At 36.0% G+C, this 21,446-nt stretch overlaps 2 protein-coding genes and 1 long non-coding RNA gene across 12 annotated transcripts; 2 read left to right on the top strand and 1 right to left on the bottom strand.

Annotated features, from left to right (window-relative positions):
* Positions 1 to 2,933: 2,933 nt before the first annotated feature.
* On the bottom strand, positions 2,934 to 8,231 carry LOC126623600 (protein PHOSPHATE STARVATION RESPONSE 1-like). Of its 4 annotated transcripts, none has more exons than XM_050292541.1 (10): positions 8,058 to 8,231; positions 7,163 to 7,240; positions 6,649 to 7,085; positions 6,463 to 6,555; positions 6,116 to 6,347; positions 5,952 to 6,028; positions 5,819 to 5,858; positions 4,851 to 4,908; positions 3,821 to 3,890; positions 2,934 to 3,502 (listed from the first exon to the last, which is right to left on the bottom strand). In XM_050292541.1, the coding sequence occupies exons 3-10, from the start codon at positions 7,075 to 7,077 to the stop codon at positions 3,137 to 3,139; spliced, it is 1,365 nt and encodes a 454-aa protein (XP_050148498.1). In that variant the 5' UTR covers positions 7,078 to 7,085; positions 7,163 to 7,240; positions 8,058 to 8,231; the 3' UTR covers positions 2,934 to 3,136. The 4 variants fall into 4 exon arrangements, with proteins under 4 accessions (XP_050148498.1, XP_050148495.1, XP_050148497.1 ...); XM_050292538.1 differs by having other exon boundaries at positions 2,934 to 3,086; positions 3,122 to 3,502; positions 6,463 to 7,085; positions 8,058 to 8,230; XM_050292540.1 differs by having other exon boundaries at positions 6,463 to 7,085; positions 7,159 to 7,240.
* A 2,119-nt stretch (positions 8,232 to 10,350) lies between these two features.
* Positions 10,351 to 13,017, top strand: LOC126620901 (uncharacterized). The gene is made up of 4 exons (XR_007622725.1): positions 10,351 to 11,306; positions 11,910 to 11,972; positions 12,206 to 12,281; positions 12,924 to 13,017. It is a non-coding gene; the product is annotated as an uncharacterized LOC126620901 (long non-coding RNA).
* A 102-nt stretch (positions 13,018 to 13,119) lies between these two features.
* On the top strand, positions 13,120 to 21,420 carry LOC126620900 (uncharacterized). 7 transcript variants are annotated; one of them, XM_050289216.1, is made up of 12 exons: positions 13,126 to 13,205; positions 13,549 to 13,617; positions 13,697 to 13,786; positions 14,055 to 14,169; positions 14,508 to 14,584; positions 15,474 to 15,535; positions 15,827 to 15,879; positions 16,307 to 16,360; positions 17,386 to 17,563; positions 19,362 to 19,547; positions 20,316 to 20,622; positions 21,335 to 21,420. In XM_050289216.1, the coding sequence occupies exons 10-12, from the start codon at positions 19,368 to 19,370 to the stop codon at positions 21,337 to 21,339; spliced, it is 492 nt and encodes a 163-aa protein (XP_050145173.1). In that variant the 5' UTR covers positions 13,126 to 13,205; positions 13,549 to 13,617; positions 13,697 to 13,786; positions 14,055 to 14,169; positions 14,508 to 14,584; positions 15,474 to 15,535; positions 15,827 to 15,879; positions 16,307 to 16,360; positions 17,386 to 17,563; positions 19,362 to 19,367; the 3' UTR covers positions 21,340 to 21,420. The 7 variants fall into 7 exon arrangements, with proteins under 7 accessions (XP_050145166.1, XP_050145173.1, XP_050145171.1 ...); XM_050289214.1 differs by having other exon boundaries at positions 21,359 to 21,414; XM_050289215.1 differs by lacking the exon at positions 21,335 to 21,420 and adding an exon at positions 20,880 to 21,205.
* Positions 21,421 to 21,446: the final 26 nt, after the last annotated feature.

The raw sequence follows: 21,446 nt of genomic DNA, 5'->3' as shown, positions 1-21,446 counted from the left end.
ATATACATTGATAATGACCGACCATATCATCTTAGTGGCAGTCTCGAGAGTGAGTTCAAATTTCATGGACGAAAGTTGTGGTATAAGAAAAAGGATATAAAAAACTATACATTATGCATACCTCTTGAGTGCCATGCACAACTCGGGTGTGAGAACTGGTGAACAAGCAGGTGGCCATGGTGTTCGAGGCCATGACAGTGGAGGTGTTTGGGGTGCCAGAGATGGTGAGAGGGAGAGGAGGGAAGGAGGCGGTATTATAATGAAATGTTGGGGTGTAAACAGATAGTATGAGAGAGTTGTGTACCTAGTACCTACTGTGAGTTATGAAGTCGTACGTTTAAGTCTAGTGTGTTTTTTAGGAGAAAGTGTTTGGTTTTTGCTTTTTTCTTCGTTTGGAAAATGCTTCAACTAAAAAAAAATTGAAATATAAACAACAAATTACACATGCACCCACCCCACCCCTTAAAACTCATCAAGCTATCTAAGTTCTAACTAAATTTAAGTGTATGGACATGAGTTAGGGCAGTGTGTCAGAATCTTCACATCACCAAGTCTGAATCTTTATTCTCATAGATTAGAATAGTTTAGAATGGGACTAACTACAATTTACACTCCAAATTTGAGGTGATTTTCAAAATGGGTCATGAGGTTCTTTGAACGTCTAATCCTTCTTTAAATTGTTGGCTTACATGCTATCTCATATAAGGATTTCACGCTCATCATATCATCAATTTAATGGAAGATTAAATAATTAATTTAACCATAAATTGATACAATTTCAATACCATAAGGCGCAAAATGAAAAAGAATGAAACTCGATCACTTATTTTAAAAATCACCTCAAACCAGAAGAGTGAGATGTATAGTTAGCCTTTTCTCAATCATATTACTCTAGGTTTTTATGTTTGTGCAAACTATGGTGGCACTTTTAACCTTGTTAGTGAAAAACACTTAAAATATCAAAGAAAACCTCCTTGTAGTGAAATAACAGTCGAGTACAAAAGCAGTTGAGTCACGGGGTTTTCTTCTTCAAAAATGAGCACCTACAATAATTATTATGATGAAATTGTAGCAATAGTCCATCAATTTTAACCATATTAGAGTAATGATCTCTCAATTAAAAATTTATGACCATTGGTCTCTTAACTCCACAAAACGTGCAGTTATGGTCTTTTTTGTCAACTTGTCAGAATTTTCATCAAAACGAGTAATTTTAAAAGAATCATTGCTACAATCAAGTTAAAGTTAGGGGACTATTTTCTACAATTTTCTCATTTAGTTTCTCATATTTACCCCTTGATTCAGCTTCACGTGCATTGCACACATGACTCATTTGATAGATTTTTTAACGAATTTGACGAAAATGACCATAGCTGCACGTTTTGATGAGTTAAGGGACCAATGGTTATGAATTTTTAGTTGAGGGACCATTGCTACAATTAAATGTTTGATTTGAACCCCGTGCACCTGAGTTGTACTTCTCACAAAAGATTGACTGCTTGAAGGATGTGAAGTTTCTGATTCTCATTGAATTTAGGGTAAAAAATTGTTTACTACCCTCATGTTTCATGGTTTTCAACATTTAGTACATCAAGTTTTTTTCGTCCCAAAGTCATACCTAAAGTGTAAATTTTGGAACAGTCTCATACATCCGTTAGTCAAACTGTTAAATATGCCGTTAATTGTGATGTGGCGCCCATGTGGACAATGACTGGGTGCCACGTGTCATCCACGTTTTGTTCTTTTGTTTTTTTTCCCTTCTTCTTCTTCTGGGGTTCGGTTTTTTTTTTTTTTTTCTTCTTCTTCTTCCTTCTCATTCTTCTTCTTCTGGGCTGCAGGGGGTTTGGTTTTGGGGGAGAAGGGGGGGACTAACTGGGTTCCCTTTTTTTTTTTTTCTTCTTCTTCTTCTTCCTCCGAATCTAGGTTGCAGATTCGGTTTTTTTTTTTTTTTTCCCTTCTTCTTCTTCTTCTTCTTCCGAATCTGGGTTGCATATTCCGTTTTTTTTTCTTCCTCCTCCTTCTTCCTTCTTCCTTCTTCTTCTTCTTCTTCTTCTTCCGAATCTAGGTTGCAAATTCAGTTTTTTTTTCTTCTTCTTCTTCCTCTGAATATGGGTTGCAGATTCGGTTTTTTTTTTTTTTTTCTTCCTCCTTCTTCCTTCCTTCTTCTTCTTCCTCCGAATTTGGGTTGCAGATTCGGTTTTTTTTTTTCTTCCTCCTTCTTCCTCCTTCCTTCTTCTTATTCCTCCGAATTTGGGTTGCAGATTCAGTTTTTTTTTTTCCTTCTTCCTCCTTCTCCTTCTTCCTCCTTCTTCTTCTTCTTCCAAATCTGGGGAAGATGAAGGTTTTTTTTTATTTTTTTAAATATATATATATATATATATATAATTTTTTATTTTATTTATTTATTTATTTTATAAATAATTTATTTTTAATTTCCACGTGGGTGACACGTGGCGCTCAGTCATTGTCCACATGAGCGCTACGTCACAATTAACGGGAGATTTAACAGTTTGACTAACGAATGTATAAGACTGTCCCATAATTTACACTTTAGGTATGACTCTGGGACGAAAAAAACTTGTACTAAATGTTGAAAACCACGAAACATGAGGGTAGTAAACAGTCTTTTACCCTTGAATTTATTACAATAGTAATCAAGCTTGTAAAAGTAATGAAGCAAAGAACATTTAAAGTGGGATCCCTTGGCAAAAAGAGCTTGCTGCATATCTGTGAATATTTCTCTTCTGAAAAATAAAAAATAATAATAATAATCTTAACGGAGAAACTAACGGAAATCTTAATTTTAGACTTAAATCCTAACAGACTTCAACACAAGGGTTTAAATCCGAATTTTTTTAGCTCAACCCCTTTGCACAGTAAAGAGCCACTTGCGTCCGAATAAGAAATTTTTTAACAGAAAATTTTAAAGTTGCTTTTGGATCAAACTTGGCTAATAATTAGCTATAAATTACAATTGCACGGAAAAAAAACTGCATTAGCAATATTTATTCACTGCTCACCTTAAAATCACAGAAGATCTTTCAAAAGGCAAACAAGCCTATCTTAAAATTTTAGACCACCTATAAATCCGGAAAGATTAGTCAGTCTAATACTGATTTAACAGATGATTTATGACCTATTCTTTGATTTTGGCACGCTTTGGAGGTTGGGAACTGGCCTCACCAACATCTGGCTCGGGATTCTGGGGAACAGTTTCCGTTTCAGGTGCCTTCTGCTTCCCTTCCGGTTCCTGTGAACCACCTGATGATGTGGAGTTGGCTTTAACTGGATCAGTTTGAGTCTCGCCTTGGCCCAACTTGGAAGACTCCGGTTCACTTTTGTCGAGACAAACTTGCGTTGCATCTGAAGGCTGAGCGGAGGGGTCGTCCAAATTGGATGATGATGGGTTCAGCGTGTCGATGCCTGACTTGCATTGCTTCTCAAACATCATTTGAAGATACTTCCCTTGTTCTTCTATTCGTAACTGCAGATTTCTTTGAATCTGCACAAAGAGGAAAGTTATGGGTGGTACCACATAAAATTGGCAAAACAGAAACCACGGAGGATTAAACCAACAAAAGTAAAAACAGATGAATAGAACCGGGAAATGTACACAACAATTTAAGAACACACAAATTCGAGGCTCGAGATTTGACCAATGCCAAAAAAGTGCAACAGGGCTATAAAATGTTTACATCGCCAACTTGCACAGCAGTAACAGGTAAAGTTAAACAAAACCTTCAGAATATATTTTATGAGGACAACTTAACCAGTTGACCAATTAGAAAGAAAAATCCTTTTCCAATGAACAAATTCATACCTCAAGCTGTTCATGCAGTCGCTTCTGAACTTCCATCTGCAGTCGCAGAGCTTCAGTGATCTCGATACCACTGTTACCCAAATCAAATGAGTAGAAAGTTTCAGAAAAATATAACATGGTAACACAACACAGAATGAGAAGATAGAAAACAAGTCGATAGGTAGAAGGTAATCATTTGTGACCCTTGGGCAATCTGTTAGACCCACTCTGGGCTTATTGCATTCAAATAGTTGAGGAGTTAACAGTATCTAGGTCCTATAAAAAAATTGGGAAAAAAACAATAGTCAACATCTTCCAAATGCTAAAGTTAGCAATTAACATCCTTTATTTTATTAATTATCCCACCACCATGAGGTTAAACAGTGAAGATAAGCACTAAAGTTAACCCTATGAATCTTGTTAAAAAGCGGACAAGAAGGCACTTAAACGGCAATAACCTTCAGCTCGGAACTCTCAAGTTAACTCCAGCTATAAAACACTAAAAGTTGCAGTAGAATACAAGGAGACGTTCTGTTTACGCAAACCTAAGATCTCTTAACAGCAATGGCTGGCAAATATACAGTGAAGTATCCGTGCCAAATCTATTGATGCTGCAGCAGCACATTTGAGTTCCAACTGCCCATCAGAGCAGCTGGGTGCATGAAACCATATCTAATAATTGGTGAATCCAAATCATTCATCTCACCCAAAATAAATAAAAGAAGCTAATTATAAACCTATGCAGATCATCTTGAAACTTTGGGGTCAACCAAATTCCAGTAAAGTCTCATACTGTTATTAGCTTCCTATCTTTTTATTCTTTTTCAAGAAAGAGTTCCTATTCTTTTCATTCAAAATCCACAAAGTATAGAGTCTAAAGACCCTATCTATGGGAATAACATATGTTATTAGCAGTAACTAGATAACCACAAGGTGTATCATCAGATGTTGCAACCTTGCAATGATTATGTAAAACAAGTACCACACGATAAATGCTACTTCACGAGCATCAAACCAATAGGTCTAAAGAATTAATCAGTGATTGGCTTACGTTTTCAAGTCAAGAGACGTCATTTCTTCAATTGGAGTCAATTTCTTCTCTGAGGCGCCTACAAAAGGACATTCATTAACACATCACATTAACTAACTACATAAGGTATAAAAAAAAATAAGGTAAGCACATCCATGCCAACTTCAAAGTTTCAAGGATAGAGCATGAAACTCAAGGAGATTAAAACAAGCATTTCAGCACAAAAATACCTCATAGGATGGTATGTTGAGGAACCTGTATGGTACCAGTGAATAGACTAAGAAAAATACTGAGATCACTAGCATGAAAACGTAAAAGAATAATGAGAATTCAAATATTCACCTAAGCATAGCCTTCTAGAGATGCTAGGGGAAAGGTTCTGAGACTTGGAAAATCAACTTATATATAATGGAAATTTTGAAAGAGTGGAAGTCAAATTCTGGGCAGCTGGGTATGAAAAGAAGTCCAAATAATTTCTCATTTGACAGCATCAAAAACAAGAAACACAGTATAAAAAGAAAAAGAGTAACACTGGTAAAGATCACAATTATTTTCTCAACCACACTATCTCCAGAACCAAAGAACAGAAAATTATTTTGTTGACAAGAAATATAATTTTCCAACAAAATTTTCGCATCAGACTGTCTATTTATAAAAAAGTTTGGTGCTTGTATAAGTCTTGTTTTATCCACCAGTCCCGCACAAAAATATCATACCAAAGAGGCTGATGCATTATATAATAATAAGAGCGTACAACAACAACAAAGCCTTTTCCCACTAAGTGGGGAAATATATGAATCCTAGAACGCCATTGCGCTCGGTTCTGTGTCAATAATAATAATAAGAGCGTAAATAGAGCAAAATACAATCAACATGTTCTCTACATATTTATGCAATTATAAGAAAAGCATGCATAGTTGCATACACATATCTACATACTATACATATACAGGTACGCATGTATATACATGGAAGCATTAGCTATATACCTTCGGATGACTCTGGTCTGTATCTAGCAGTCCTATATTTCTGCAATTCAAAATGATCTCCAATCAAAAAAATGTTCTCTCTCTCACAGAGTTTCTATTGGAAACTATTTATCAGCAAAAGGAGCTTGTGTACCTGCAAGTGACTTTTCACATGATAGATAGTCAAGTGTTCAACTTTCATGAGCTTTAGCACACCCTTAGGAGTTGCTCCTGTGAGAAGTAAAAGTTTAATTGAGTTAGAAGTTTGTATCTTAGGCTAAGAATTCAGTAACGCCAGAGGAATTCCGAGTTACACACTTTCACTACCGCCAAGTTGGTTAACAGCCTCCACAAAGGACTCATGAAGTTCAGGCGTCCAACGCATGCGTGCCTTGGCAGTGGCACTATTAGCTGAAGAAGGAGCAGTAACAGAAATGATTTCCCTAGATGGAGCAGGAATGATTTCCCCAGATGAAGCAGGTTGTTGCTGATGAACTTGGGACTGCTGGACCGAAAAATTTGGAGACGGTTTGGGAGCCTGGTATTTCATCTGAAACAACATAGTAAGAACCGAATTGGCTTTTCTATTTTGATAATAATGACGGATAAATTTCATCAAACTTGTAAATGCATATCATGGACCAACCCTATGAGAATATCTCAACCTTTTGTTCCAGATCTGTAACGTTGTCAACAAGAAGCTCATTCCAGTTAGAAGTTAAAGCATCGTCATCAGTAATTAGCTGATCTGCCCATTCCTGCCAATCATGTCGCTTAGCAAATTCATCAGCAGCCATTATGCCGCTACAACTACTGCTCTCTATTTGACTATTCTCGATATGGTTATTTACAGGAAAATCAAGGAAACCTGGCAGTGGATCTGTACACCAGGAACCACTGTTTTCTTTGGGATAAGGACAAGATTCTGTTGACTGAAGAAATCCCGAATGAGGAGACTGAGAAATGAAAGGAGAGTTTTTTTGCTGTTTTTCATGAGGTGAATGAGTTGAGTAGTGAAGATCTGTTGAAAATCCCGACGATGATGAAAATATGTGACCAACTACTCCACTGTTGGAGGTTAAGTGACCAGCATGCACAACAGGCCTTGTCATAAGTTCTCTTTCCATGGAAACTTGTTGGGAGTCTGGTAACTTGGGATGTGTCTCTTCCAAAGAAGTTGGAAGGACTGGTAAGGATGAAGACATTGCTGCAGGGACCCCCATATGAGTAAGCTGATTTGCAGCTGATCTCCGGATGGACATAGCAGGGCGTGCCTCCATCTATAGTCCTAAAATCAGAAAAATGGGAGCATCAGTAATCCAGTCATGAGCTATTAGCTTAGCTTGTGATAGTGATGATACCTACCAACTTCAACCTTACTGACTGCGCACCTTTTGCTTGTTATTGACAGCAAAACCACTGAAAGGGGTCATCAATTTTTGCCTGTAAACATAAGATTAAATGCAAGATACGATCAAAACCAACCATCATGAAATGAAAGCATCTGTTAGGATGAAGATGATAAAATCTTTCCCCGAAACACGAAAATGATTTCACAAAAAGAACCCACAGGAATGAGTGTACAATTACATCGCAGTGCCCTGAATGGATACCACTCCAAGCCCTGACTAAATGAGCCCCTTAAAACTATGAGTGGGACAACCCTACTATCCGAACGAACTTATCCAAAAAGCTTTCCTAATAGCCATTTTCAATGAGGCAGTTGATTAGGTGGTTGTAATGCTACATAAAACAATCAAAAGTCCACATTTGGACAGCACTAAAGCACTTATTTGTCCGACTCCGAAACGCCCCGGAAAATAATCCAACTTATGTCAATCAAACAAAAGTCTACGAAGAACCTTAAGTTACCAATTACCGAATAGAAACTTCACATTTAATGTTTCACATTTTAGAAGCATTCTTCAACTATAACACAAAGCAATTGATTACAAGCTCGAGCAATCAAATTTCATCAAAGCATGCAATTCATTACAGTCACAAAACAGCTACAACACTACACCCCCACCATGGAATACAATTGCTACACATCCAAACCAACACATGCACCAAAATTGATCAACAACAAACCACAAAATATCCATCGAAAACCAAATTAATTTCCACCAAACAATACCAATTAAAAAATATATGGAAAAAATTGAATCAGAACGCCAAATAGGCATCCACAAAGAGCAAAAAACCCCCGAATTCCACCCAAAAACCCCAAAATTATCAAAAGGGTATACCGCATACGGACCTATATCTAGATAGCGAGCCCCGGTTCACGCAGAAATTCCGTCACTGGCGGTGCGAGCGAAAGAACGAGATGGGAAGGGAAGGGAAGTGAACGGTGACGAGTCAAGCGAGTGCGCTGGTTTTGGTGCCTTCTTTTTTCCATTGGTGTTTTGGGGGCTCTCTGCGTTTTAAGGAACAGTGGGATTGTTCCACGCGCCTTAGTGGTGCGTTTATACACGTCTCCACGGGCATATGTGTGAGCCCACGTGAGGGAGGACTGCGAAAGGCGAGCGGTGAAAATATCTGGGCGAGGTGCACGTGGGGCATGTGTTTCAGCGTTATGATGATTATGATTGTTTTAGGGTTGAAATACTAAAAATGTTCTTCGGAGTAGCCCAAAGGCCAAATATGGCCAAGAGACAAGACATTTAACTAATTAACTTCGGAAAAGGTTTCTTGTTGGATTCTTTTTTTTAGGAATTCTATGAATTTTTCAATTATGTTCATCGTATATCATGCAGTTATAAATTATTTAAAATTTAAAATTCAAATATAAATATTATGAAAACTGATGGCATGAATACAATAAACGAACACGATTACGGAATCCTAGGAAAATGATCCGTTTCCTATGCCTTCACCTTTTCTACCTCTTTTATGTTTTATATAGTTTTTTGATCCATGTGTTTTGCTCAAATTTTCAAATTTAGCTACAATACATTCATGTATTTTTTTTATTTTTTATCTTCTATCTGGTTGATTTGATAAGGTAATTTTAATTCATTGTAATTTACATGACAATAGAATTTAAACTTGAGTGCAATAGAGAAGAGGTGTGGTACCAACTGACTCGACCCTGCAAGTTGATTTGTCTTATTCATGTGTTTTCACCTTTTAATCATTTGGAATCCATGTTTAATATAAACTTTAATGTGTACACGTAGCTCTTTGAAACATTGAGTACATTAATTTGGCCATATACAAAGACCAAACCGATCAAATTTGAAACACATGGACCCAAAAAAAAAAAAGGGGAATAATAGAGACGAAAACATTATCTAACAATATTGTGCTTATGTATTTAGGGCGCTTCTCTAAAAAAACTTAGATAAAAATGTCTAACCACGTCCAACTTTCATAAAACTTCTTTTACAAAAACATAAATACTTAAATCTCACTGGATCCCACTCTCATAAGAGGTGCCTATAACCTATTAGGGCAAATCAAGTGGGAAATTATTTATAAAATATGATATTTACACATTTTTTTTATTGAGTAAACTGCCGATTTGCCCCCTGAACTATCACCCAACTTTCGATTTGCCCCCTGAACTTTTTAATTGGAAAATTAAGGACTTAAACTAATTTTTTTGGCCGATTTGCCCCCTGCTGTTAATTTTTCATTCATTCCATCCAAATTTCTGTTAAATGGAAGTATATGCACAACATGTGTAGGTAGTTCGGTCGCTTCATTCTTTAAAATAATTGAAAACATTAGATTTCTAAAATATAAACCTATGCAAATATGTGTGATTCTATAGCTTTTCTGTCTGAATGTCTAGTGAAATAACGCTTTTGTCCACAAATGAGAGTTACGTGGTTTGCACATGATAAGAGTTAACGTTAATTTGGATGAAATCTATGAAAAACTAATGGTAGGGGGGAAATCGGCCAAAAAAATTAGTTTAAGTCCTTAATTTTCCAATCAAAAAGTTCAGGGGGCAAATCGAAAGTTGGGTGATAGTTCAAGTAATAAATCGGCAGTTTACTCTTTTTTTATTTTTCGGCCGTCGATCAGATACTTTATTCCTTGTATTGCGTCTTTGCTCCTCGGACCCAAACCTGGTCCTTGAAATTTTGAGTAGAAACGTGTAAGAAACCAGATTTTTTTTATTTTGGTAAACGTGTAAGAAACCAGATGGATAAGGATAATTAGAATGCTGGACACAGTCAGCAATGAAGGGGTCAAACTGCTTGAGCCAAATAAAGTGGTAAATTTCAATAATAAAATTGGGTTTTTGTTGTTAATATGAAGATTTTCAATGTTAACAACGTCTTAATCAAAACCTCCCAGATGTTTTGTAAGATTTTGTCATAGCATATGAAAGTTGTAAGTGATGAGCAATTAGTTTACGCATCGGATGACTCGGATTCTAATAACAATTACTTATTCTAAAGTAGGGGGGAGGGCAGGCACTGTTCACGTTGGTTTTGATTTTGCTTTATTTACAACAATACCAGCCGAATGGGTGTGGGTTGGGAGGGTAATTCTCAAAATTTCAGAGGGTAATTTTGTCCTTTGAGGTCAATTCGTCCCCCCTCGATTTTGCTTTATTTACAAAAAAACCATGGGATTTGGGGCTGGGTTGGAACGTAGTTATTAAAAGTTAGGAGGGTAATTTTGTCCTGTACGCTTGAGACGGATTGGGGTGGGTTTGGGTATGCTGTCATTCAGTGAGGGTTTCGGGGATGGGAGGCCATGCCTCCGATAGAGAAAGAGGGAGAGACAGAGCGAGAGAGAGAGGGAGAGGGATCCTGGCATGGGTGAGTGGAAGGGAGACAGTGAGAGAAAGAGAGAGGGAGGGGTCGGATGATGAACAGAGCCGAGTAAGGTCCCCTCAGTTCATGAATCACTCTGGATCGTCCGTTCCCGTTTGCATGTCGGATCAATGGCTGGATTTCGAAAGCTAAGTTCCATTTTTTATTCCATTCTTTGCTGTTACCATAGATGTGAACTGTTGGGTTAGGTTTTGGGGTTCCTTTGTTTCATTTTCTCTCATTTTGGGGATGCACTCTCTGTTCTGTGTATTGTCTTCTGTTTTAAGGTCAGTTTTCTTCTTCTTTTTTGTGGCTTTTTTTTGGGGGTTTTCAGTTTGTTGATCTTTCACTCTGTATTTAGATTTTTCGTTCGTGAATGCTTAAATGGGTATTGGGTTTTGGTGGTTGAAAATATGTTCTTTTTTCTGCTTAAGCTTCTTGCTCATTTTCCTAGGATTTTTGGTTTTCGCTTGCACAAGGGTAAAGAGAAAAGTATGGGGGCCTGTAGTTAACGGGACACGAGAGTCTGAGGAGTTGAACCCAACCAGCTCTCATACGAGCCTGAGGCGAGGACCTCCATATTTCCCTCTTGCTTTGCTGTACTGGTCGTGTTACTTGATGGAACTGCGGCAGTGCTCTTCAGCTGCTTGATTCTCTCTCCAAAGTTTCGGGTTTTGAGCCCTGATGGGATCAGGATTTCGGTCTGGAATCATACGGCTCATTCGTAGTGGGAGGTATGTGGGTTTTCCCCTGTTTGTCTTCCTTTTGGTCTAATTTGGGGCAAAATTGTAGAATTCTATGCATCTCTGTTTGTGTCTTGGTGTAATTTATGTATAGTCTATCAATATTTTGGTGGAGATACTGAACAATTTGGCTTTGTTTCTATAGTTTGTATTCTAGATTTGCAATTTATATGATATGCTGGTGATTTGTTTGCTTTTCATCCTTCCGAAGCAATAACATTACAATTTTGATTTTTGGCATCGGATATCATACGAGTTTAGTTACATGAACACCAGAAAGCAACTGATATAATGAAAACGATCAAAGAACGGTACAGTAGAGCTCAAACAATTAATGAAAATTACCATTAACGAAAAGTCTGAAAAGATGACTGAAAGAAACACCTACATGTATTTGGATCTACACAAAACTGCTGTATTGTGTAATCTTATTGCTACATATATATAACCTAATATTATTAGGACAAATGGAACATTTCATCTTGAGAAATTTTTTTAATTGATTGTTGTAAAATTTGATTCTTGCTAAATGCTTTCTTCATTTTTTGCTGATTTGCGTGTGGATCTTTTGTTTGATTTCATTTTTGGTTGCAGGAAACGTTTATCTTCCAATTTTAGGGTTTTGTTGTGGGAGTTTGCAAATGCTTTCTGGATCAGGTGTGTAACTTATCATTTACCCTTTTTTATTTTTATTTTTTGCGTTTTAATTAAAATTGAAAGATTGCTGAGGAATGGATACTGACACACCCCGATCCTAGAATCAAGGCGTGCTGGCGTGACGTAACCAGCATGCCCTCCTTCGGGACGGGGTGTGTCAGATATGCCTGCGGTTATATTACTTATCTTTAACCATTTTCTAATATTTTTTTTGTTTTAATTAAAATTCAAAGATTGTTGAGGAATGTATATGGCTACAGCTTAGTTGTGAATTAATGGTGCTGCGGCAACTCCTAAGTAGCTATTTAGGTAAAATTTCAGAGCTCCCCCAATTTGAATTTTCAATTCAGAATTTCAATTTCTAGGGTTCATTTCGATTTGGGTTTGTTTGGAATCTGCGCTTTCTTTGGTATTTTTGGTTATTCCGTCGTCGGTCATGACCTCCTGAGATGAAAGGGCCACGGGCGTGTATGGCTGCTACCGTGTTTGCTTAGTGTGAGAGGCTGATTTGCTTTTGGGTTTGTGTCTATCTTGCTAATTTTGGATATGTTTGGATTTTGTGTTGTCATTCTTTAAATTTTTGTAAATTTTCTATGAAGAAATGAACATTTGTGCCTGTCTAGGGTTTAGGTTTTGATGAAATGTTCATATCTAGGTTCTGGTTGTTGCGTCGTTAATTTTGAATTTTATGTTTAATTTGGGTTTTTACATTGTGAATTTTGAATCTTTTGCCTGATTATGGTGTAATTAATTTTAATTTTGTGGGTTTGAGTAAATTGCGCACCTTTTCTTTTTGTTCGTTAATGGTTTGGAAAAAAAACATGAATCTGGAGGATTGAACAAATGGGTTTTCTGTTCAAATCCCTCACCCAAATTAAATATATAAATTAATTTCTTAATTTCCTTTTAATGGTTTGGAAATCAAGCCTTTTATTTTGTGCATTTTCACAGTTATTTCTTCCCGAGTTGGAAAGTAGAAGCTTCAACTTTTAGCTCAGACCTTAAAGCCTCAAAATTTTCACCTTATCAATCCGGTTATTCCAGGCAAGCATAACCTTTATCAACATCCTGTTTATTGAATATCAGAATTTAAGTTCTGTATTAGTGCATTTCATTGATGATAATCCAAATTTTTTAATCCTTTGTGTTTCAGGAATTCTTCGGACTATCGACCTCTGCCGTCTGATTCTCCTCAATGGTGCTTGCACCATTTGAACCAGAGGGAATCTTAAGGTTGATATCTGCATTTGTCGAACTCTAACTCTATTTCCATCTCTCTCACACACAAACACACTATGTCAATGTTAAAACGTCATCATTCCTGATTATTCAAAATTGGTCTTTGGTTCATGTTATTAGTAAATTTTCAATTCTTTGATGGTTGCTGTTACATGTTTAGTCGGATTGCATGATATTTTGGTATTTTAGTTATGATAGCTTTGGATTAAGCTCTCACCTTTTGTACATTGCACTATTTAACTCACCAACGTGAGAGCCGAACTTTAGGCTCTTACGTGCACATAATTTTCTTAAAAAGGGAATGAGAAAATAAAATGGGCAGTACCTTAATTTGCAGAAGAAGATTTCTGATGAGTTAGATAAGAGAGCGAAGAAGTTTCTTAGAGGAGCAGAAGCAAATTTGGAGGTATGGCCTAGAAACTTTGAGTTTTCATGAAACGTATACATGTTTATTTGTCACTGCATCTTGGATTTTGTGTTTTCAGGGCTTGAAAGATAAGAAATTGAAGGGTCAACTTGCTGTTAGAGAAGAATTGTATGGAAAATCTGCACAAGCTGCTGCCAAGGCTGAGAAGGTGATTTGTTTTCCTTAATGTGATATGTTGGTCTGTTCAAACTTTAATGGAAGGAAAAAGAATCTTACGTAGAGTCATGCTTAAGCAGTAGACTGGATTTTGTACTCTCTCTTTTCCAGTCGTGTACTGTTGTATTACATTTTTTTTCTGATTTACTGGATTTAGTTTATACAAGCGATCTTCTACATGAAATCTTGCTTCTTCTGTTCTTTTAGTCCATGTAATACTGATAACAATTGATTTGAATGTTTGTTTTGTTTTTTATCAGAATTATCATTGGCTTCTACCAATTGAGGGAGGCTATTTGGAGACTGAAGGCATAGAGAAGACATGGAGGATCAAACAAGAATCAATTGCTCTGCACCTATCAATGCCGCCAAATGGTAATAATGCTTCCCTCTCTTCTCTCTGCCTCTCTATATGTATATATTTATCATTTTCTAGATGGAATAATCCATTGATCATCCAAGTGGCTGCTCGATTTTGCATCTTCTTTTTCCCAATTGAAGTGGCTGTTCAATCCATACTAGCTAGATACATTTGAATCGGTTAATTATTGTTGCTGACAATATATGATATCTAATGTAATTGATTCATTCAATTTTTCATACTTGGATTTAATTCTCTCTTAAGTAGTGCTGCAAAATCTGTATTGCAAGCTATTTTTTCCGAGAAACAATCAGATTATTGGATCTAAGTTGCTAATTGTTTTAATTTTGAGGCTTCAATAAAATCAGCACCCACAGCTGGAGAAGTCAAGAAGCCTGACCGCTACCGCCCTAGAATTGTCGCTCTTCGGTAAGTTTTCAACACGATATAGTTCAAATCCTTTGAATCATGTTCTTGAATTTTACCATATGTATTTTGTTCTTTGCATTTTGTTATCTGAACTGTATTCTTTGAATTTGGTTACCTGAATCGTGCCTAATATTTGATGTGGCCAGTGGCTTTGTATGGCTGGCTGGTGTGATTTGGGAGTGTTTTTAGTTGATGGGAGACGGGACAGAGGTGTGAGGTAGCGAAGTCAAGTGGAATTAGGAATTTAGGATAGTAGAGTATTTGCTATTTATGGGATTAGAAGTCTTTCTTTATTTTTGTCTTGGTGCAATGAAAAAAAAAAGGGTGAGTAATTTTAACTCCAGTTTAAGGTAATAACATGTGAATTTTTCTCATTGCTGCTTTTTTCCTTTCTATTAAAACAACCTTTGATTTCTTTGATAGTGCCTTTTTTATCTGTGCTATTATAATTGTTCTCAGCTATATTGGAACTAAATTTTTCATGATGCTCTTTCCTTTTCTTCTTAGTGAAAAAACATACTAAAGTAACAATGCAATGGTGGTGGGAATAAGCATTCTCAGCTATGTATGGATGTGTGATATGAATTAGGTGGATGATGTTGAAAGCATCAGTCAATAAAAAAAAAAAGGATCTTAGATATTATACATTAATCCATAATGAATTTGTTGTCTGCCTTGCATCAAAGGTGAGAAAGGCATTCTTTATTTCGGCCTCAATTATTAATTGAAAACTCATTCATATTTTTTCATAGAAATTCCGTCATTATGCACTGCTATGTAATTGCTCTTTTTGGGTTTTCTAGCCGAAAAGTCAGTCAGTGTATATTTAATTTAGTTCCCCTAATTTTCTTTTTAATTCATTTATTTTTTGTTTTGTTGGATGATGCAGTTTGATCAAATCGGGTTGAATTGAATAATCCTTGAAGTGGCAAGAAGGAACTAACTAAGCAAGTAATAATTCTTAATTACTTACATGTTGTCATTCTAATTTATGATTTGATTGGCCCTTTCTTATATAAATTTTGAACTCCATAATCATTGGACCATTGACATGTTATGAGTGCTGATTAGTTTATGTGTGTAAATATAGTGTATGGGTGTTAAGTACTTTAGATGTTATTGACAATCTCAGAAGGGAAGGGGCATCCCCTTCTTCTTCTCCTTTTTCTTTTCTCTCGAATTCTCTCAAATAACTAAACCACGGCCGCCAGTTTTCTTATCCCTAATTGCCTATCTCCTCAGGTTTGCACCAAGCCAGCGAAGGAATCGGGGGAACGGAGCTCAGACTGTCAGAGGTATAAATTCACATCCTTAATTTTTTTTATTTTATTAATTTAACCGGATCTGAGAAATTCTAAGCCATGGATCTATGTATAGTGTGTGTTGAATCTCTGAGCATCTCTATTTTTTTTTCATCAAATGGGCTCTATAGTTTCTGTGTATTTGCGCATCCATGTATGAATATGATCTCTGCAATCTCATTATTTTCCTGGGAAACCACCAAAATTATCGATTCCTTGCTTTCTATGTACAATGTTATCAAACTAATTTCAAATTTTCTGATTTTGGGGTGGAGGGAATGTTAATATAGTAATTTTCAGGTATTTTGGTTCTTTGCTGGATTTTTTTTGGGTAACTTTGTGATTTGCAGTTGATTTTAGGAATTGATTTATGGGTTTGGTTTGAATGCACTGACATAAGTTATTGTTTCTGTTAATGCAGATGATGGAAATTGACCCGAGTTCAAACTGAAACGATATGATTATTTTCGTTATGGTGAGAACTTAGAACCCTTTCTTAAACTTTCCTGTTTTTGGAATTGAAAAATTGGGTTAATTTTATGATGATTCACCAAGAATTTGTCAATCATTTTAATGCATATGAGATAGGGTTTCTGCTTTGTAGGATCTGTTTTTGGTCTTTAGATATTGCTTGATTTGGTATTGTCAAATGGTATATGAATTTCCATGTTCACTTTGTCAGTATAAATTTCCAAGATTGTCATTCGATTCTAAAGACATACATTGAACGATACATATTCCAAGATTGTTGTTGGACAATCAAGCAAATCAAGATTATCATTTGTCAAGATTGTTTTTAGAAAGTAATTTCTCTGATCAAACAAATCAAGCAAAGTGAACATGATATATGAATTTCCAAGATTGTCAGTATGAAACGATACATTAATGCTTGATTTGGTATGGCGTTTTCTTCACAAACCTTTTAAATGTAAGAAACTTTTAATCTTTCTGGATTCAATTTTAAATAAGATTCTGTTATGGGTTGTTAATCAACCATTGAATTGGTTTTCGAGTTTTCGTTTGATCAGAGAGATGGTGTGTTTTTTTTGGTGAAAGTTTTAATTTGTGAGATTTTTAGTTAGGGTTGTGGGTTTTGGCAAATTTCTAGCGTGTTTATGCATGTGGTTTTGATTATAGACTTGGAAGAAATGGGATTGAGGGTGAGGGAAAAACGGCGGAGAAAGCATGGAAAAGAGATTTGGGATTAGGGATAGGGAAACAGAGGAAAAGAATATGATAGAGGAATGGGTTCAGTTCATTTTTACTATTTTTTTAACTGATTTGGGATTTTGTTTGGGTTTGAGGCCATCATTGGCGTTAAGGCGTTTATTGTCACACCGTGTGTGTGTTTTTGCTAACTTTTATTGGTAATTTTTATGTTCTTGCGATTTGTGTGGTAGGGTTTCTAAATTTTATCGTTGATCATTTGGTTTTTTTAATTTCCGATTTTACTGATTTCCACTTATTTATTGTGCAATCTCTTCTTTATTTTCTCTGCAGCACAATGCATTTATGAAATTGCTCATTTTGACGAGTGGGACTGCCAGTTTCCTCCACCTTTTATGTCGCTCACCGCATCACTGCAAATAAGATTAAACCAAATCCCTTCCAAGTTTCAGCCACCGCTACCACCAGGACCTCAGCTATCTTTCCGTTGTTCCTCAAAACTTTCATATTGGTACATAAGCTTAACTCTGATTCTATTTCAAACCCAAAGATTGATTATTTTTACTCTTTTTTCTCTGTTATTTAGTAAACTTTCCCAACCGTCACAAAATGATTTATAAGATTAGGAATTGATAGAACAATAGTTGTTAAACATTGTGGCATTTGAAAATCCTTCTGTGTTTAAGATGTGTATTTGTTTTAATTACAATTTAGGTGATGGAAAATTTAAATTTAATTTTTGCATGTTTCGTTTTTTTTCTACCCAGCTAACAATCTGTTGCTTGGAGTTCATCCTTTTGATTGTACACTAGCTCTTGATGTCAGCTTAATTGAATGTAAATGAAATCCAAACTCTTATCTTATCATCTCACCTATCTGTTGGTTATTTGAATTCTCTAGAGACGCCTGTTTTGATTTGTGATTTTGTTGGATTTAGTTTGGTGAAATGTGTTTATCTGCATTGGTTCATTTTAGGGTGTGACTCTGTTCATGTCTGGGGTTGATGAAATTGTTTAGTGTGATGCTTTTTCTTTGTTTGTATTAATTGAGTTTACAATGTATTTTAAAGCCTGGATTATAGATTTGTTTTCCGTATTGAATATCAAATTATCAGTGTATAGATACAAAAAATGATTTAGTGTATGTGTTTTTTGTGTGTTTGTTCCTTTTGTCCCTTTCTCTTCTTCTTTTCCTTCGGTGGCTGAAGCACCACCTTAATGGCCACATCAAAAGCAGCTTTCACATTCAATTTTATTCTCCCAAAAGCTACAAAAGTAGCTCCAATGATGGGCGATGTCCGAAAGCCATAAAAGCAGCAGCTCTCAAATGAAGCTGTTGGCCAGCTTCTGTTTTTCTTCCAGTCTGCTGCTTCAATCAGAAAAGCAGCTATTGCTGCCAATTAAAAATGTCAAAAGCTGTTGGCCAGCCTTATTTTCTTCCCCAAAACAAGGAACAAACACAATGATGTTGTCCTCCTTTTTTTCTTTGTACTATTAGCCGAAAGTGCACCATTTGAACCAAAGGGAATCTTAAGGTTGATTTCTGCATTTGTCTAACTCTATTTCCTTCTCTCTCACACACAAACACACTATGTCAATGTTAAAATGTTAATATTCCTGATTATTCAAAATTGGTCTTTGGTTCATTTTATTAGTAAATTTTCCTCTTCTAGAATTGTGACTTGCGGTCTTGCTATTTATGATTCACCGTTTCTGTTTTGATGTTAATCCTTTACTTATGCATTGATGGGTAAGTCTTTGGTTCTGTTTTTGTTGAACTTTTAATTAGCCGAGGCTAGCTGTCCCTTCCTAATGGATGGGTTTGGTTTTAGGATTCTCTTTTCTTTGTTGAATTTTCAAGATAGATTTTGTATTTGTATGTTACATAGCTTTTTCTGAATTTCCAACTTTGTTGCAAAAAGACCTAAAAAAAAAGGAAAAAGCTCTCTGGCGACCAGTTTTTTGTGGTGATTTTCCCAGTTTTGTCCATGCGCTTTTTTCTAATTTTGGATTTGCATATGAGTATTCTTTTTTCTTTGTTCCTTCGTGACTTGCATGCTGCTATATAATTTGGTTTTGTTTTTGTTTGTTCTCAGAGTTTGGTGTGTGGGAATCTGTTAGTGCTTCATTTTTGCTCTGTACCAAGAGTTGTTTTCTTCTTTCTTATGGTTGTGAATATATATATGTGAACATATAATATCTTCATTTGGAGTGAATCGAAAAGCTTACTACTATAAAATTATATTTTGTGGTACTTGAATATGGTTGGCTAAATTATACTGGTTTTAAGTTGAGGACATTTTACTGCAGAAATGGATGGTTCATGGATTGCAGTTGGCACGACCATGGCCACGACCACGAAGAGGAGACATTGTTGGCGATATCGAAGCTCCTCAAGGAATTGACCGAGGAGGAGGACATGAAAGTACAGATTTGGATTTCATCAGCACGACCAAGGTCATGAGCATTTTGATTGTCTGCAGCTCTCAGTTTTTGGTATTTCTTCTTACATTTAATCTGGTTGAATTTTTTATTTTGTGGGTTTGGAAATTAAAGTTTTTTTTTCTTTCTGCAATTTATATTTCCATTGAAGTTTTTGAACTGTTTTGTTTGGTTGCCAGTATGATTACTTATAGACTATTTCGCCATATGCATTTGCTACAAAATGTAAACTTATTTAAAAGAAACATGTTGAAGTCTCTTTGCATTTGCGTAAGCTATTGTGTGTTGTTAAAAGAGAGGGGGCATCTAGCATACAACACGCATGCCATGGTTGTACAACTAAGTTTGCCATGGAAGGATTTCTGGATTTCTTCAATGCCTTTCCTTCAGCCAAGCCTCTGCATTTACATGACCATTGTCAAACGCTGTAGCAACTATAAGTTTGTCAAAATTTATAATTATGGTTATTGGTTGCGAGTTTTGATCGTAGTGGTCCAGATTTACTTGCTCATGATCTTTTTATTGCTTTACTGTGAAAAGATGGATATACTAAAAAATATGCTTAATTTAATGCAGATTTGCTAGGTTTTTACTACAATTAGGTTAATTGGATAATGTATATTGGCGATTTTGCAGTAAGTTCAATGCTTTTGTGTATCTACTTCTCTGTTGATTAACTTCTCTCTTACAGGCTTAGATTCAAAATCATAATGGAATCCCCTTTAACATTGGTTCTCTCTGAAAACTTTCTAATCATCATTGATTGCAGACTAAAATTTAATGCATTAAATTTCCTTCCCTCTTTCTTCTCCAAATTTTCAGGTCTCCACAATTGTTCAGGTTGTCGGCATTATTCTTTCCTTGCACACAGCTACTAAAATTTCCAGTAGAGCCCAAGGTATAGCAACAATTGCCAGTAGATGGCATACGTTAATGACATGCAGTTCTAATGATTCACTGCATACCAGAAGTTCAGACAGTTTGGTGAACTTTGAGGCTGCCAACAGATTGAGCTCACTGCATATAAGTTACTCTCAGAGTGATTTGGAGTCAACGGATTATGTTCATGTGCCTACAAATTCCCAGCTGGTTTCACATATGGCTTCATACCACAAGAGACAAGCTTTTGGTATGCATCAGCTTATGCTGTTTCAGTATTTTCTGTTTATCATTTTTGTGTTTGAAACGATGGCTCTTTTGGTCGTCATTTATGGTTTTCGTTTGTTCATTTCCCATGGTTCAGTCTTACTGGTTGTTGATTGTGGCTCATACTCTATTTATATTTCTCTGTAGACTGCTAATTTTGGAATATACTATTGTTTCCTTGCTGGTACATTAAAATGAAAATATGAAAAGTAGTCTCAATCTCGCCTGGGGGTGTTGCAGGCTGATTCGATGCTACGAGGCACTTTGTTTAGTGCTATCTGAGGGAGAGAGGTGTTGGGTGTCTGAGACTGCAAAACCAAATTATTTATGGAATTCATGCAGTCAGTTTTTTTTTAAAGTTTAGTTCAAATAATGTTGATTGCACTGTTATAAAGCTTTTTTTTATAGTTAGGTTGAAAATCATATAGATGTACTCTTTATTTAGTTGGTCCAATCTATGAGATTGTTTTGTTTGATGTTTCAATCAAAATTTGGTCTTTTTTTGTGTGTAAAAGTATAATGGAATTGCAAGTCAAGTATATCTTAGATTCTTGGTTGCTTACTCACCTTCCCACAGCTACTATATTGTCTCTTGACTGGATAGATTTTTATAATTTCTTGGAGTTACAATGCTTTTTATAATTTCCTAGATCTATCATTTTTGTTCATTCATGATTATGTTGAATGTTTTTCAGGTTAAATGTGTCTTATTCATGTAGTTAAGGCTGGTGCATTCAAGTCCCGCGGCATCGCGCGGGCTTATTACTAGTTATAGCTAAAATTCGACGAAAAGAGGATTTTTAGTCA

The sequence above is a fragment of the Malus sylvestris genome, chromosome 5, assembly GCF_916048215.2.
Source record: "Malus sylvestris chromosome 5, drMalSylv7.2, whole genome shotgun sequence".
Taxonomy (NCBI): Eukaryota; Viridiplantae; Streptophyta; class Magnoliopsida; order Rosales; family Rosaceae; genus Malus; species Malus sylvestris.
This window is presented reverse-complemented; position numbering and strand designations above follow the sequence as displayed.

Coding starts and splice junctions, on each gene's coding strand:
- LOC126623600 (XM_050292540.1), bottom strand. CDS start 7,077: ATGGAGGCACGCCCTGCTATGTCCATCCGGAGATCAGCTGCAAATCAG. Junction 6,029..6,115: donor CCAACTTGGCGGTAGTGAAA/GTGTGTAACTCG, acceptor TACTTCTCACAG/GAGCAACTCCTAAGGGTGTG. Junction 5,859..5,951: donor ATGTGAAAAGTCACTTGCAG/GTACACAAGCTC, acceptor TTTGAATTGCAG/AAATATAGGACTGCTAGATA.
- LOC126620900 (XM_050289209.1), top strand. CDS start 19,368: ATGGTTCATGGATTGCAGTTGGCACGACCATGGCCACGACCACGAAGA. Junction 19,548..20,315: donor TCTGCAGCTCTCAGTTTTTG/GTATTTCTTCTT, acceptor CCAAATTTTCAG/GTCTCCACAATTGTTCAGGT.